We start from the raw sequence: 17,282 nt of genomic DNA, 5'->3' as shown, positions 1-17,282 counted from the left end.
ATACTATTCCTAGTATTCGTATTGCCTATTACTATTTTTAGTATTTTCAAGTAATTTTTGTTTTTGAAATCTACATGCTTTAAACTGAATTTAAAAAAAATAAAATGTTTCCCCTGAAAATTGACCCCTTAATGTTTTCAAATGGTTTTGATGTGGAGTTTACGTAAAGAATAAAATTAGAACACAAGACTCACTAGATGGAAAAATTACAAATTTCCCACTCTCTATCTTTTATAGTTTTGGAGAAAATTGACTCTAAAGTTTTTCCCTAATTTGGTGTCCTCACGGGAAAACAATGATTTTTGGGAAAAAATGTTGCAAACAAAAATTGCTTATTTGTTTATAGGAAATTATTTTTATATTTGAATTTTTTTTCTATCCTAAGAATCCATGAACCAATCAATGTTCATGGATTCGTAACGTTACGCATTTACAAACTTAAAGTATAGCTCGTAAAGATCTTTTGGGGACACCCCGTGTAGATATAAAATATAAAATTTTAAACTAAAAATTACCTGGCTTACTTGGAAATGGTAGCCAAATATAACACGTAGCCTTTAGTAATTGATGAGAACTTGTAGAAAACCTTTCGTAAATTGTTACCTTGAGGTTAATTAATTCTCTAATAAATTTTCAATTCTGATATAAACGTGTCTTGTCTCTTGTATTCAGTAATGAATTTTTAATGTAGGTAATACATCATACCTTAAGCAAAGTCATCCTACTACTAAATATTTATAGCCATATTTGTGGTTGATTTCAAATTAACATTAAAACAAGTAAAAACAAACAACTGACTAAGTTAATTGTTTAAATACCATGTAAAAACAGTGTTGATTACGTTTGTTTTTTTTACTTCATATAAGTAAAGAAAGATAGTCAAACATATATACATACATGTCACACATACTTAACTGATATTATCATATAGTACCTATTATATAATATGCCCCTAATTTGCGCTCTCAAGGATAAACAGTGATGCTTACGAGAAAATGTTTCAACCAAAAGATGTTTATTGTTTTATAAGGAACATTTTTTATATTTGAACTTTTGTTCTATTTCTAACGGTTTACAAGATGGGTCCTACGGACCCAAGACCCAATTGACCTATGTGGCTCATTTACGACCTCGACCTCACTTATTATGCCCTGAGCACGCTATAAAAATTTAGGGCCCCCGCAGACTGCAGACTTTTTATCGGCCGATAGTTTGGTCGGCTTCTTAATCAGTATGGAGAGGAATGCATATGCGCACACTACAGCGATTCAGTATCGGCCGATAAAAAAGTTTGATGGGCTACCCGATTACATTCAAACAAATCTGTCGGCCAACTATCGGCCGACTGTTTAATCAGTATTGGCGCATACACGCCTGCGCATACATGACGATTGTTTAGTCGGCCGATAGCTCAGTTCGCTCTGTGATTTGGCTCTTCCACAGGTATAGAAAGTCTTAAATTTGTATCCTCCTTCGCTATTGCTGGTCCAATTAGCTTGAAAAGTTCATTGAAGCTGGTAATGCTCATTCAATAATAGGAAATTTTTTTCGGGTAATCAAGTAATTTTGAATGCATAGTGTAAAATTTTCCACTAACTAATCTATCACTGAGAATGGGATGCACCCGATACACTCGGAATCTCTTGTTGATTTTCCTCCTCCGGAGTATGATGAGACCAATAATTTTCCTGGCCAAAATTTGCATTGTGCGACCGCTTCAACAGTCAGTTACAAACTAGTTCGAGAATAGTCGGCCGGCTGTTGGATAGTCTGCGCCCTGTTCACCAACCAAACTGTTTAGTTGGCTCGGTGTGCGCACTTTCAGCCCAACCCGACTAAACTATCGGCCGATAAAAAGTCTGCAGTCTGCGGGGGCCCTAATTAGTCTGATATTTTTTTTCGATTTTGAGCTATCGTGTTAACACACAGACAGACGGACAGACAACCGAAAAGGGACTAATTAGTTGATTTTATGATCACCTATAACATAATTTTGTCAATATTTTTAAGCGTTACAAACTTGGGACTAAACTTAATATACCTTGATATATTTCATATACATGGTATAAAAACTATAAATTAAAAAAAATTTAAAACAAGGGAAAACAAACAATTGACTGAGTTAATTGTTGATATACCATGTACAGACATTGTTGATTACGGAATCGTTTTTTGTTTCACGTCATGTCACACACACATGACTGATATTCCCATATAAAACATATTATATAATTTGCACCTAATTTGCGCTCTCATGGGTAAACAGTGATGTTTACGAAGTTGTTTATTTTTTTAATGGGAACACTTTTATATTTAAGCCTTTGCTCTATCTCTACCGGCTTACAAGATGGGTTCTACGGTTCTACAAAATCCAATTGACCTCTGTTTTTGAGTTATTGCTTTAACAGACAGGCGGACAGACGATCAGACAACCGAGAATGGACTAATTAGGCGATTTCTTTAACACCTTTACCAAAATTTTGTTCGTAACATCAATATTTTAAGCGTTACAAACTTGGGACTAAACTTATTATACCTTGATATATTTCATATATACATGGAATAAAAATACACACACACACACATGCGCCGTTACCAACTGAGCTATACATGCTCTAAGCATAATGTAGACGAATTATTTTAAACGTGCATAGTAAAAAAAGTGCAAAATGAAAAAATTTTTTGTACCTCAACCTATTGGACCAGTTTTTTTTAAATGTTCTGGAAGGCGCATAGATCAAAATCTACATCTAACAACTTTAGAACGCCAGAAAGTTTGGCCAAATGAACCAATTATTGAAATTCATATCTGCAGGAGTGATTTTTGAAAATATTAAATAAAATATGCCATAAAAGTAAACACGGGGGTTTTCAGGTTCGTTTATCACGATTTCAAAGTCAGTTTTCCGATATACTCCCCCTTCCTGGGGTAATTCGGAATAGTGATCAGCGATCCCAAAACCCCCGAGTTTTCGTCTCTGGCTCATTTTGTTGTATATTGTTAAAGTTTTAAAATTTTCGAAAATCACCTCGAAAATGGATTATAGAGATTTGCCTATCTGTGCCATAGGAATGGCCCAACTTTCTAGCGGCACAAAGTTAGATGTTGATTTTGATGTATGCACCTTCCTGAATATTTGAAATGCTAAAATGATGCGACTTACGTGTAATTTTTGCAATTGAACCTTTTTATTTGTTTTGTTTGTCAACATTAACTAATTTATTTATTATTTATAGTTTGTTTACAAAAAGTATTATCATATTGCAAGGACAACGTTTAATCAGTTTTATTATCATGACTTGGATGCATGTCTAATTTTAGTCAAACAGTGTTTCTGGTCTTACATATTTGTCATTTGTCTAGTTATGTAAATAAAGAGTAAAGTCCAAAAATTAAAATCTGACTAAAACAAAATCACGTTCGAATAAGTGTAAAACAAGAAAATATTCTCATCTGAAATTGTTATGATAAATAAAATTTTCATTACAGTCGGTGAAGGGGGCTGTTCTGTGGAACATACTTAATCTTAGAAGTCCTCCAGCTGTAATGAGTAAACTTCGCTGGAATTTTTTTATAATTATTCATTTATTAAATTTAATAACATTTAATATAAATGAATATAATTAGTACATTTAATTATACAATTATTCATTTGTATTTAAGGCAACTACATTATCAATTATTTTCGTTTGACAAAAAAATTTACTGTTTTCTATGGTATTTTTTTGTAGAAAAATATTCATAAAATATTCGCTTTGTTCGCAATGGGGCTCCGACCTTGTTGAAAATTATAGACATAATTTTTTACTCCGAATGGTTAAGCTACTGTGGTGATAGGATGCTTATTTTTTGCAAGTGTACACATTTAGACGTTATAATTAAGTTCTAAATTTACAGACATTCTACGTTGAATGCAAAAAACACATCTTTCTAGCATGTGTATCAGTAAATGGGTGGTTCTTGGGGTCGTTTTTTTCCATTTTCAACTAGAGACGCTCGGCAAACGAGCCTAACATGCTAACCATTACTCCAAAAAGCATATTAATGATGATTAAGGTAGTACCAGCATGAAATCACTTTTCGACAGATTTGGTCGAATTTTTTTTTTCGGGTTTATAATAGCTTTATTTATGAATTCCTAAAATTTCATAATTTTTGACCGTTTAGATCGCGAGATATTTAAAGACAAAGTTCGCGATTTTGAGGGTCATGTCCCATTTAAAGCATGTAAAATGTCCGGTCTCTCCAACTATTTTTTATGATATTATTATATATTGAAGAAAAAGTAGAAAAAAATGTTCATAGAATACAATTCTAAAAAAAAAATTTTGAAATTAATTTTCACTTTCGAGATATTAATTTCGACGTAAATTGATCGAAATTGGGACGTTGGCATAATTATTTCCCATTTTAAACGGTCAAAATTTCTGAAACTTTGGGAATTAATAGTAAGCATTATTAAATTCTTAAATTTAATTTTTCGTTAAATTCTGTCGAAAAAAAAATTGTACCATTGCTTTAACATAGAAACTGCAAATACCATGCTGGAACATCGTTAAGGCATCAAATTCTTTTAGTCCATGGCTTTATGTTGTTTAGATGGCGCCAAATTCTATCAAAACTATATGGCATCAATATTTCTAAGCGTTATAAACCTGGGACTAACCTTAATGTAGGTACTATATATACAGAATATAAGAAAGATATTTAATCTTATCTTTAACAGTGTGTCAGATGGAGAAACACCAAAGATCATTTTAAAATTTCGTATGGATCTCGTTGTTTCAGTTTGGTCCGGTGATTTCGAGACACTTTATATGATTATATTCAGATTTTGCCAAAAAAATTGAATAACTAATTAACGAAATAGGTACTTTGCATAAAAACAAGAAAAAATTCATATAAACCTATTATTAAAGATCGTTCATTTTCGAAATAACCAATTAATATCATACAAAATCATTTCAAAGGAAAAGCAAAAAAAAGTTCAAGATAAAATGATTGGTCAGAAACTTTGCATTTTCGAGTTATAAGATGACAAAATTAATTCAATCCTTTGTCATCATTTTTCTTAATAAACCTTATTTTACCTTTCTTTTTTGAATCTTTACCCCGAAAACGAAAAGTTATTAAGTTTCATTATTTTTGTGCAAATTATCGCTTAAAAATTTTTTTCTTGCAATCTAACGGATGCACCTTATATTAGTCAAAGGAATATGTGTCATTCTCCGTCATGCAGCAGACACTGCAGCAGACACTGCTATGAAAATAAATACAGAAACTGAAAAGTAAAACAAAGTAATTAATTAAATTAAATATTAACAAACAGATTTCAAATTATATGACCTATTTAGAGATACCTACTTATCGTTATTATTATATAGTTACATACAATTAATAATTAATATAGTTAAATTACATACAAAAACAATAGTTAATAGTTAGATGAAAATTAAAATAATTAGACACACGTGAACACAATAAACAATAAATAATTCAAAATAAAAGGAAAAAAGTAGTGGAAATTTTCTTAATAATTGATGGTACTGTGATGTTTTTTGCGTGTCAATAAATTACTTTATTAGTATAATGTCTTTATCATAGAATTTTTTTACTTTTTATTAATCGTAAAATTTTCCTCTTAAGGTCGTGACTGATAATAGTCCGCAAAATAAGTGCACATAAATGGTACCGTAGGTATAAATAGCTATTTCTTATATTTATAAATAGACAAAAAAAAAAACATTTTAGTAATCGGGCATAAATAATACCAAATTTTTTTAGACCTCGGGCAAGGTTTTATTATTTTTGATAAATGAGCACTGGGAAATAAAAAGATTAAAGAAATTATACTCCTTTTGGTTACCCAGTACTTTCATTTTGTCATTTACTAGATAGCTACATAACTAGGAAAATCAGAGAATAGGCTTTAGGATAATACTAAATCAGTTTTTATATTAGAGAGACTATAATGTAACAGACATATCAGATTTATAACAGCTCCCTTTTTGATGAACTGTGTTAAAGCCTGACTACAAATTTTCAAACCAACAATTTTTGCTTGTGTAGGTACTTACGTCAAAATTCAATCGGTCAATATTTCATTAACATAGTCCAAATTCCCATAGGCATACCAAGAGGGATACGTCAATGATAATCTATTAGGAAAATAGTAGAAAGAATGTTTAAGGTTTAGAATTCTAGGAATGTATAATTTTTATATTTATTATTTTTGATAAGCAGTGCCTACAACCTACCTCGAATATACTAATTATACCTATACTAGTATACCTCGAATATACTACTTATAATCCTACGTGTAAATGTCGCTTATAAACAGAAAGAGCTACAAGTTTTCGTTTATTTGTAAAGTAAGTTTAAGTGAATAACATCCGTAAATTTGTTTATAAAAGAATGGTATAACTAATAAAATATGCATACTTGTGATAAACTGATTTTGGAAGACCCTGTACCTAAACATAATATTATTAAATATTATGAATATTTATTATAAAATATTAAATATTATAAATATAAAAAAAAACATTTTCCTTGGAAAGAACTTACCTAATTGCTTTTAAGTATTTGCGATTAGTTGCAAATCATATTTAAAGACGATTTGAAAACATTAAGTAACATTTTAAGTGTTTAAATATTTGCACAAAAAATAATAAACAATAGCAGTTTATGATTTGTGAATGCAAGTGAATGAAATAAGTTTCGACTGTATAAAGAATTGGAAAGAAAGTAAAACAAAATTTTTCTCAAAAATTTGCAATTAATAGAATGTGAATCCGCGACCTTTGGCCTCTCTCCGATCAGATTTATGTTATTTAAAAAATACTAAAGGTATAAGAAGTGAGTAATAAAATAATTTAAAATTAATATTGTATTAAGAAAATTCATGCTCATCAATGCGGTTTATGTGCGAACCGCTAAAAAATAAGAAAGTTTTATCATATGGAACATTTTTCCGGTGTCTTCGGCGGTGTGAAAGCTTTACACAGCTTATGCCGAATCCGTAACGTTTTCGAAAAAAGTTTATGGTATAAACACCATAAAATTTTTTCTCATACAAATATGAGAAACATTTTTATAGTATAAATTTTTGCTCTATAGCTATAAAAGTTTGTTAAAGAGAAATCATGTTTGGTCTATCTCTATGAAACAGTTAGTTCTATCAGAAAAAAATGCAGGCATTACAATAAAATTTCGACTTAAAAATCAAGAGCTTTCTATTTTCCAAAACCAAGTTTCAAAAATCCAATTGATTCCATAATAATCGGAAATGGCCCTACTTGAATGATTTGGATACAATGAAAGCGTGTTTGTTTAGATTTTTAAACTATTATTTATTTTGTGTTTTTAAGTTTTTTTGATTATTTTTTGTTTATAAAAAATTCAGTATAAATATGGTGGTAGCGCAAGTAAATGTATATATTTTCAGATATGGAAATCATTAATCCTAAAAATCTTGATCAGGATAATCAAATAAACTTATTAAATTATTGTATTGTCATCAGTCCTGGATAAGTATGACAAATTTGAGTTAATCCGACGTTTTAAAGGGGATAAAAATTATGTCCAAAGCTTCCGTTACATGCTAACACACTAACATACAAACATACTAACATACATGTGAAGCTAATAAAAGCGTGTTAAAAAGTCCCGCTATTTTACTAATAGTATCTTATAGAAAAAGCTGTACGTTGATTTTCTATTCCCACATTTCTCTAACTTTAACATTAGATGTACCGAATGTAAAATTTAATAACAATTATATCTAACTTTTGCCTTGTATAACTGCACAAAATTTTGGCAGTTATGCTGTCCTAAAATTGTTTAGTTAAAAACTGAGGTTTTTGGGTATCATTATCATCATTTGAGTCACTGGGGAAAATTTTGGTCGCACCTTGAAATTCTTCTAGTGAACAGCATTTCAAAATGGTACACAATCCCAAAGGAATATTATGGTAATGAACGCGGTTAATATATTTGACCCTGTAAATCTCTTTGGAATATTATTTAGTTTCAGCCTTGCACAAATAAACAGTCACACACAAATAAGCAAATCTTAAATAATTGTTAATTAAAACCAATTTATATACATATAGTTCAATAAAGGTTTATTAATTAATAAATAATTCATAAATTGCAAGTATGCTGATAAATTTGAAGGTGTTAATTTATGTTAGCTATTATCATAAAAGAAATCTCATTAATTATATATTTTATAATAATAATTATAATAAACTTTATTGATATGCCGATTTAACTAATTGAAATAATACATTGTAATAAAACATAATTGAACACATCCACAAAAAATGAAAATGGTAGGAACATTAATTAAATCGCAAATCAGACATAAAATGAGTAAAATGTAATCTGGCCACAAGAACAACGAGGAAGAATACTGAATTTTATACTATTACAATGGACTTAAGAAAAATAGACCGAAAAAAATTTCTGTAACAGTGTCCCATTTTTCAACGCAAGGGCTAACAACTTCGGACCACAGCCTCCATAGAAAAACGAAAAACTCAACCCAACCAAAATTTTTTTCACCACTTTTCTATAGAATTTATGCAAGTTGAGTTCGGATTAAAAATTAAGTAAAGGCTCAAAATTCTCGAGAGTATTGTTGTTAAAAAATGTTTGTAAAATTTATTTCGTGTTAGATTAAATTTCAAGGTTGGAGTCTATATTTTTATAGTAGTAGAGGACAGGAGTGTCCAATGACATGTATTAAAGCATTTCAGCAGGTTGGCAATATGCTATGACAAATATTTTACTATGCCTATGTTGGAATCACTTTTAACTTCACAAATCTACTGTTTGACTTTTCTACTTTCTGTAGAAAAAATTGAAAAGAAAATTTATATGAATTCTAGGTATTAAGTAAAATTTCAAATTCATCCCAACCCTTAGATAAATTTTGGTATTAATAATACGTTTTTCGATTACAATGTAATCATTAAGAAAGAGTATGAATTAGAAAAATCGTAATTATTCTCCTGCGAGATGTAACTAAAAATTACAAGTTAATCAAATAAAATATAGTTGGGCACTACTGCCGATTAATTTTCAAGAAAAAGATTACCAAAATATAATTGATCACAAAGAATATATTGATGGAACGGATTTTTTCCTTTTTAAAGTTTTTTTCCATTATTATAAAATATTTTTGATTTCATGGATATATTAAATTAAATATCAAATTAAGGGGGGAAATGGGCATTTCAATGAGCATAATAATATTTGTCAAAGAACTGTGACACAAGTGGTGCATTAGAGCAAACATTGAAGTTTTTGCCTTTTACAAATGGAGTATATTAAAATAGCGCATTTTCAAGCTCACTTCTTTAACCTTAAAATGAGTCCTAATAGAATCTAAAAGAACCATGGATAACAAAGTTACATATATGCAAAGATTGTGATGTATTTTTAACGAAACAAATAGTTTACTGCTTTTATTTTGCTAAGTGTAGTGCATTATTTTTGAATGTGGTTAATTGAGAGCAAAAATTTTGGATACCCTGGATTTAGAATGTTGTTGAATCTACTAATAAAATAATGAATTACTAGATAAAATTTAGTAATGTATTCAATTTCATAATATTAATTTTAAAATAACAGTGGGTACATACATTAGAACTCATATAATAATCATTATAAATGTCATCGCATTATTAGCTCTCTAAAAAGAGGAAAGGGAAAGTTTTGTTAGTTAAAAATTTATTTAAATTAATTTCAATAGATATTAATACTCACGGTTTTTTTCCTCCTAAACAAATCTAACTAAATTTGTATTTCCCCAGAAGATAATTGTAACTTATTTTTATTTTTTTAAATAAATTAATACTTAAATAATCTGATTAGTCATTTCAAAAAACAAACTAATTATGAACTAGAAACTGATGCTATTTGTGTTTGAATGAGATAAAATTGTTTTTATTTAAATCAACACTTATTTAATGAGAGTTGGGTAATTAGATAATTTTTTTTTTTCACGTGATGATTTAATTGTTATTTAATTCTAATATTAAAATTATTATTTAATTCTAATATTAATATCTTTTTTTTTTCTAGGTCAAAATGCCCAAAATAACAAAAATCAATCCACAACAAACAAAATTAGAGGCTGATGAACAATTATGGAAATATTTTGTTAATGATTTTCGTAAAGGATATGTGGAGGTCACCGATAAAAAATTTATATTACCCGAATATTATGTAGAATTTATGGATAAAATCGAAAATTTTGAAGTTTTTGATACTGATGTATTTGTGATAACACATCCAAAAACCGGCACAACATGGATTCAAGAAATGGTGTGGTGTTTAGGACATAATTTAGAAGTGAGTGATGTATTTTTACCTAAACGTTTCCCATTCTTGGAAGTAACTACAATGTTTGATATACGAGAATGCCCTGAACAATTTGAGGAATTTGCACAATGTGAATTTTTTACAAATTCATTGGAGTATACAAAAAATTTACCACAACCCAGGTATATTAAAACTCATTTACCTTGGGATTTGTTACCGAAACAAATACGAACGGGTGAACGTAATCCGAAAATTATTTACGTGTATCGTAATCCAAAAGATACAAGTGTTTCATATTATCATCATTGTCGAAATGGGGAAGGGTATGCTGGAGACTTTAATGTATTTATGGAACTATTTTTAAATGGTCGATTAGCATTTGGACCGTATCCCGCACATGTTTTAAGTATTGTCGAGCAAAAGCAACGTGATAATGTCTTAATAGTTAAATATGAAGATATGAAAAGTGATTTAAAATCAGTGATAAAACAAGTGATGGCATTTTTAAACCAAAATTATTCAGATGAAGAAATTTCAATACTTGAAAAACATTTGTCGTTCGAATCAATGAAAAATAATAGCGCTGTGAATTATGATACACATTTTAAAGGTGGAACTTTCATGCGCGCAGGAGTAATTGGTAGTTATAACTCTGATATGACACCTGAATTAATTAAACGTTTTGATAAATGGACCGTAGATAATTTTGGACATTCTAGTGTTTTAAATGACTTTTTAAAATGAAGTCAATTTTAAGATTTAATATCTGAGGTGAATTAACTTTCACTTCAGATCAAAACGAAATCCCAAAGGTATTCTTTATTATGTGTGTCAGTTTTATTTTTATTTTTTCTGTAAATAAATATAAATATTTTGTAATATAAATAAATTTTTTTCTAAAAATAAAAATAAAGTCGTTGAAACATGTGTTCTTGTCTAAAAACGATAGTTCTTAATTCCATAATAGTTTTTTTAATTTATTTTTAGTATAACAATATAATTATAATAAAGTCAGAAAAATAAAGTTTAAATTCTCAATGAGTGAATCCCCGGATGGCATATAGGAGAACGCTAATTGGTTTGGACTATTTTACCTATGGGCAAGGAGATTGTTTCTCCTAGACCAAAACTTTCTGTACACGGGAACCAAAAACCATCAAACCATATGTTTCTATTTATGGAAGGTGCAGAAGTGGAAGAAAATATTACGTTGCAGCTTCCTTTGAAAGTCAGCAAATAATTAGTTGCCGAGAATGGATTCCATTTTACGAACCCCGTTACGGGGGTCTCAGTCAGATCGGCACCGTCAAATATAGCTAACCGCCTAGAACAAAAAACGAATGTGTAAAGCTCATTTATTTGGCTGCCACTGAGGGTATCACGAGAAACCCCGGAAAGATCGTACTGAAGGTGCAGGAGGAGTCTTTGAAAGGTGGAGAAAATTCGTGGCGACCTTAAAATCGAGGTAATTTCTGCCAAGCAGGCAAAACAACTTATGTCTGTGTCAAGATCGTGAGATCAAAAGGTAAAGATCCTTTCTCACCACATCTTGAGTTACAATGGGTGCAATTTTCTCCCCAACTGTTTGCGAGATCACAAACGAGATGGACAGTTGGGAGTTTTCACGGGATTTGGGCCGTTCGTAGACTATGTATGTAATGTATACTTAATTTCCGTAGGATTGTAAACTAAAATTGTAAATTTGACTTCCAGAAAAAGGGTCAAAAAACCCAACCCGTGCTAACTCGACCTAGACCTACTAAACATAACGCTTTTCTATTCAATTACTTACTAAGTACTTACATTAATATATGGTGGAAGCGATGGGAAGCCATAGCCATATATAACATTTCCTTGGACATACTTGTTTTCTGGTCGCAATTAATTTGAAATCTTAACTGATTTCTGGTACAAATTGAGTGAGCTGTGTTCTTGAGAAAATTTTTTTGCATATACGAATCTCATGGCGTACATTGAAAGTAATGAACCATGAATTGATTATTTGTTTCTTTTAAAATATCCGATATTTTGTTGATATTTGAGGCATTAGAAGTGAAATCTATGTTATGGAAGATTTTTAAAAGATCTAAAACCTTGACATTAAACAAAATAATTGATATAAAAAAAATTTAGTCAAGAAATAAACAATGCTGCTGCGCAGGGGATTTTGTATGGTATCAATATTGTCTTCAACATATTTACAGAAATGTTAAGAATCACGTCTATTAAAACTATCAAAGTTTCAATCAAAATATTTCTTTCCTATTTTTTTTAAGCTCAAAAGGTGTTTTGTGGAATCTCCGAATAATTTTAAACTTTGTATTTGGTGAACAATTTATGTTAACAGTCTAATCAATGCCAACCCCGATACTCAGTTTTAACTAAAGAACGGCTTAATATTTTCTCTTGGTATTATCATCGCAGTATTGTGGCATTGGCGTTTCATGACTGAATTCTTTGTTTCCTTTTTTATTAATAATAATTTTTACCAGCAATTATCATGGAAATAAAAAGGTCATCGATGATTAGAGTAGGAAAATATTTTTTTTTAACTTCAATAGCAAGTAATTTTGTATTAGTAATTAATCGATAATAATACATAATATAATAATTGCATTTTATTCTAATGAAGTGCAAGTGGCTTAAATTATAAATTTTTCTTGAAGGAAAAATTAATGAATATATTCATTGTCAATAATATTATTATTGAAAGCGAGAAAATAAAAGGTTCGATAGGACTCGGACTTAATCGAATCAGATTATGGGTATGAAGAAAACAAGAAATGATAATCTTGGGCAAAACCAAATATCAAGTGTTGTTATTGTATTCCTTTTATAAAGATTAGGTTAGTGCCCAATGTGAATATTAACTGATAATGTTAAATGCATAATAGTAAAATCATCCATCGTGATCGGAAGCAGACTGGCATTACACTAAACCCACGATAAAGATTTGGAAAAGCTCCGGTTTGAAGACTGTATAACTACTACTTGTCTAATACAAAAAAGTTAGTGTTTGAAATCTGTATCTCTTCTATGTTTTGTACGTTAACTTAAAAGGAAAAACTTCCTCTATCTTAAAAATAACCACCGCCTAAACGAATTACCTGTGAAACAACATAAAAGTAATTCAACATCGATGCATAGCATCTGTCATCGATACATATGGTATCAACGATATATATATATTATTTTTCAAAAGTGCATTTCTGTCTGTAAAAAATGAATGTTGTGTCATTTTGGCAATAATTTTCACCTCGATATGACGAAAAATAGAGTCCGGAAATTATTGTTTTCGTTCCAAAGACAATATTTAAAAAATTAGAGACACTTAATTTTTTACTTGTTACTTTAACATATTTTTGGATGTAAAAAATTAATTCCGGATGCTTACTTAAAGGGGGGTGAGGGATTGTGCGATAACTTCACACAGATCAACTAGTTAAGTAAAATAAAATTTCCATTGATTTCATATTGTCGCTGATGAGATAAAATGCAGTACATGTCACAGTCAATTGTGTAATCCTTTCGATTCGTTATAAAATAATCTTGTCTAAACTTATTTACAAAGTTTTAAAGTAAGTAAATCATTTTTTATAGTGTGATCAACTACAAAACTGTTTTGTATTAATAGCAGTCATCGTAGAAAGAATTAACTTCCAAGAAATGTTTTAGTACTTTTCCGCTTTGACCTTGATCTAAGAAAGGTTTTTTTGATACGGAATTATAATTTTATATAACAAAACAAGTTTTGATTATTATATACATAATTAGGTACACGGTTCTAATAAATTCAAGCATATTATTTTAATTTTGATATTTTTTGAGTTAATATACAATTTTTATCGAATACAAAAGCAATGTTTAAAGTTGGATACTCATAGTTGATACTCAATGTTAATATTTATATTGTTTTGATGTGTTGCAGTTAACAGTGAGGTACGTGCATTTATCATTTTCCAACAATAAGCTAGTGTGTTCATATTTGTATTGTTATCAGAGTTTTTGTCTTGTTTTTAGATACCGAAATGCCTTCAATTACAAAAATCGATCCACAATTAACAAAATTAAAATCAGATGAAAATTTATTAAAATATTTCATAAATGATTTTCGTAAAGGCTACGTTGAGGTAACTAATAAAAAATTTGTTTTACCACAATATTACATGGAATTTATGGACGAGATAGAAAATTTCGAAGTGTATGATACTGACGTATTTGTAGTAACACACCCCAAAACAGGTATTACATGGGCTCAAGAAATGGTCTGGTGTATTGGACATAATCTAGAATGTAGTAATGTTGAAATTTATCGACGATTTCCATTCTTAGAAGTGACTTCGCTATTTGATACACGTGATTGTCCCGAACTATTTGGAGAGAATGCTGAGAGTGACTTTTTTAATAATTCATTAGAATATGTTCGAAATTTACCACGTCCAAGGTATATAAAAACACATTTACCTTGGGATTTATTACCGAAACAAATACGAACGGGAGAACGTAAACCGAAAATTATTTACGTGTATCGTAATCCAAAAGATACAAGTGTTTCATATTATCATCATTGTCAAAGTGGAGAAGGATATTCTGGAGACTTTAATATCTTTATAGATTTATTTTTAAGTGGGCGGTTAGCGTATGGTCCATTCCCAGCGCATGTATTGAGTATGATGGAACAAAAAGATCGTGAAAACGTTTTAATTATTAAGTATGAAGAAATGAAAAGTGATTTGAGAGCTGTGATAAAACAAGTGATGGAATTTTTAAGTAAAAATTATTCGGATGAGGAAATTTCAAAACTTGAAAAACATTTGTCGTTTGAGTCAATGAAAAATAATAAAGCTGTAAATTATGGCCAAGATTTTGGTGGTAATTTTATGCGTGCTGGAATTATTGGTAGCTATAAAGCTGTTATGACACCGGAATTAATTAGTCGATTTGATAAATGGATTGAGGATAAATTTGGCAAGACGGAAATATAGAATAAAGATATAAATTTAATTACTTTAATAAAGATAAAAATTTAAATGTGTTTTTTGTTTAAATTTCAAGTTTATTTGAAGAAAAAAATATCTTATTTTAAACTTTACTAAGCCCTTAATAGATATTATTAATAATATGCAACAATTTTCCAAAATTAGTCAAATCAATTAACCCAAACAAACAAATTATGAGAAACTATGTTGAAACTAATGTTTTATGAATGTGAGCCCCTGTGATTTTATTCTTGCATATTGACTCTTAATAAAATTACTACAAATAATTCAATTCAAACGGACAAAGTTTAAACATAGTAATTTTGAAGGTAACCAATTTTTTTATATATAAGGTAGTACGAGCACTAAGGCAAGTTTAGACTTGTGGTTGAAATTATTTGTACCTTATTTTCAACTTTGATGATGAATTTTGTTATAACTTCATGAAGTTATAACAAAAAATAAGAATAATATTTTTCGATATCTGCCTTGATTTTCAATGTATCGAAAGCTAAATAATTAAAGAAAATTTTCGATATTTAAAAAATTACTCTGGATATCGAAAAATTTTATTCTTCTTTTTTGTCTTATTATTAAGTTATAACAAAATTCACCAACAAAATTGAAAAAATTAATTTTTTAAATTTGTGTCTCCACTGCCGTGCTCATACGTCCTATAGTAAAAATTATCTGTTAGCTCCAAACGATTCTAACAGATAGCGATATATGTGGACTGGATTAAGTAAGTATTCAATAGAGGGCGCTATGTTAAAAATACAAACATTTCATATAATCTACAATTACTGTTCTCCTTGAATAATTTACTACAAGAACCATACCCACAGCAACGCGGGTCCGCTGGTTATAATTTAAATTCTTGAGAATAATTAAGGTACATTACGAATGTTGACTAAAAGAATCAAAAAAATTATCTTAGAATAGACGATCGATATTGTGGCCATGAAATTTGTACATTTATACTTTAGCTGAAAAATACTGTTTATATTCGAAACAATTTTTCCGTGTTCATTTTAAATGGAATTTTAATGAATAGAAATTTATAATTTTAAACCGTTGCTTTTTACTAATAACGTCTGACCTATTTGCATTTTCAAATATTTACGCAAAAGTAACAATTATGTATTCGTCAAGCACTTGTGGAAACTTTCTGGATCTATATTATTTATGACAGCCACATTGACATATTGATCCCAATGCACTATACCAACAATAGTAATTGGGTGAGGATTGATATTAGAAAGAAGTCTCATATCAATCGTACGTGAGAGTCCCGATTTAAAGCTTGCCTAAGCAGGAAATCTTTGTATTTTCACAATTAAAATTATCACCTTTCAAAAAACAAAAAAGATTTTGAAAAAGGTTATTTTTTGTTGTTTTTTACAGGAGCTCAAGTATTATCAAAATATGCAAAAAAAAGTAAATAAAATGATCTATTGGAAAATCCAAAGTTAAGATCTAGATTAACAAATGATAAAAAACAATGGACTAGGAGTTAATCGTTGAAATACCTTGTATAGAAAGTGTTGAACGTCAGTGCTTACATTATTTTAAAAAAAATTAGAGTTTAAAAAAGTAACACAACTATGGTAGCCTTTCGGTCAACATTTATTTTGATTTTCGAAAATTTTCGGAATTTTCGAAAGTATTTTCTAGTACTTTTTTTTTATTGATCCGAGATTTTTCCACAATCCTACTAGTTTAAGCTACCTGAAAATTATAAACTCCCTATCTTTTATAGTTTTGGAGAAAATGGACACCAAAGTTTTATCCTATAACTTGCACGATCATGGGTAAACAGTGAAGTTTACAATAGGCATAGTTCGCGTTCATTGAACCATGGCTTCTAATAAAGAAAACCGTTTTATTTGCGAAAATCTACCAACTGATGGTAAAGTAGCTGAAGTTAAGGAAAAAGTATTAAAACCATATTAAAAAAAGCGCGACGCTTA

General features: G+C 29.4%; 2 protein-coding genes across 3 annotated transcripts; both read left to right on the top strand.

The window, feature by feature from the left end:
- The first annotated feature begins 6,686 nt into the window (after window positions 1-6,686).
- LOC123305011 (luciferin sulfotransferase-like) lies at window positions 6,687-11,161 on the top strand. Of its 2 annotated transcripts, none has more exons than XM_044886603.1 (2): window positions 6,687-6,859; window positions 10,094-11,161. In XM_044886603.1, the coding sequence occupies exon 2, from the start codon at window positions 10,100-10,102 to the stop codon at window positions 11,075-11,077; it is 978 nt and encodes a 325-aa protein (XP_044742538.1). In that variant the 5' UTR covers window positions 6,687-6,859; window positions 10,094-10,099; the 3' UTR covers window positions 11,078-11,161. The 2 variants fall into 2 exon arrangements, with proteins under 2 accessions (XP_044742538.1, XP_044742537.1); XM_044886602.1 differs by lacking the exon at window positions 6,687-6,859 and adding an exon at window positions 9,776-9,989.
- Window positions 11,162-14,150: 2,989 nt separating this feature from the next.
- LOC123305325 (luciferin sulfotransferase-like) lies at window positions 14,151-15,364 on the top strand. Its single transcript, XM_044887011.1, has 2 exons — window positions 14,151-14,272; window positions 14,354-15,364. The coding sequence occupies exon 2, from the start codon at window positions 14,362-14,364 to the stop codon at window positions 15,316-15,318; it is 957 nt and encodes a 318-aa protein (XP_044742946.1). The 5' UTR covers window positions 14,151-14,272; window positions 14,354-14,361; the 3' UTR covers window positions 15,319-15,364.
- Window positions 15,365-17,282: the final 1,918 nt, after the last annotated feature.

This window comes from Chrysoperla carnea, chromosome 1, assembly GCF_905475395.1.
Source record: "Chrysoperla carnea chromosome 1, inChrCarn1.1, whole genome shotgun sequence".
Lineage (NCBI taxonomy): Eukaryota > Metazoa > Arthropoda > Insecta > Neuroptera > Chrysopidae > Chrysoperla > Chrysoperla carnea.
Note: the sequence above shows the minus strand (reverse complement) of the source record. Positions and strands in the feature narration are given on the sequence as shown.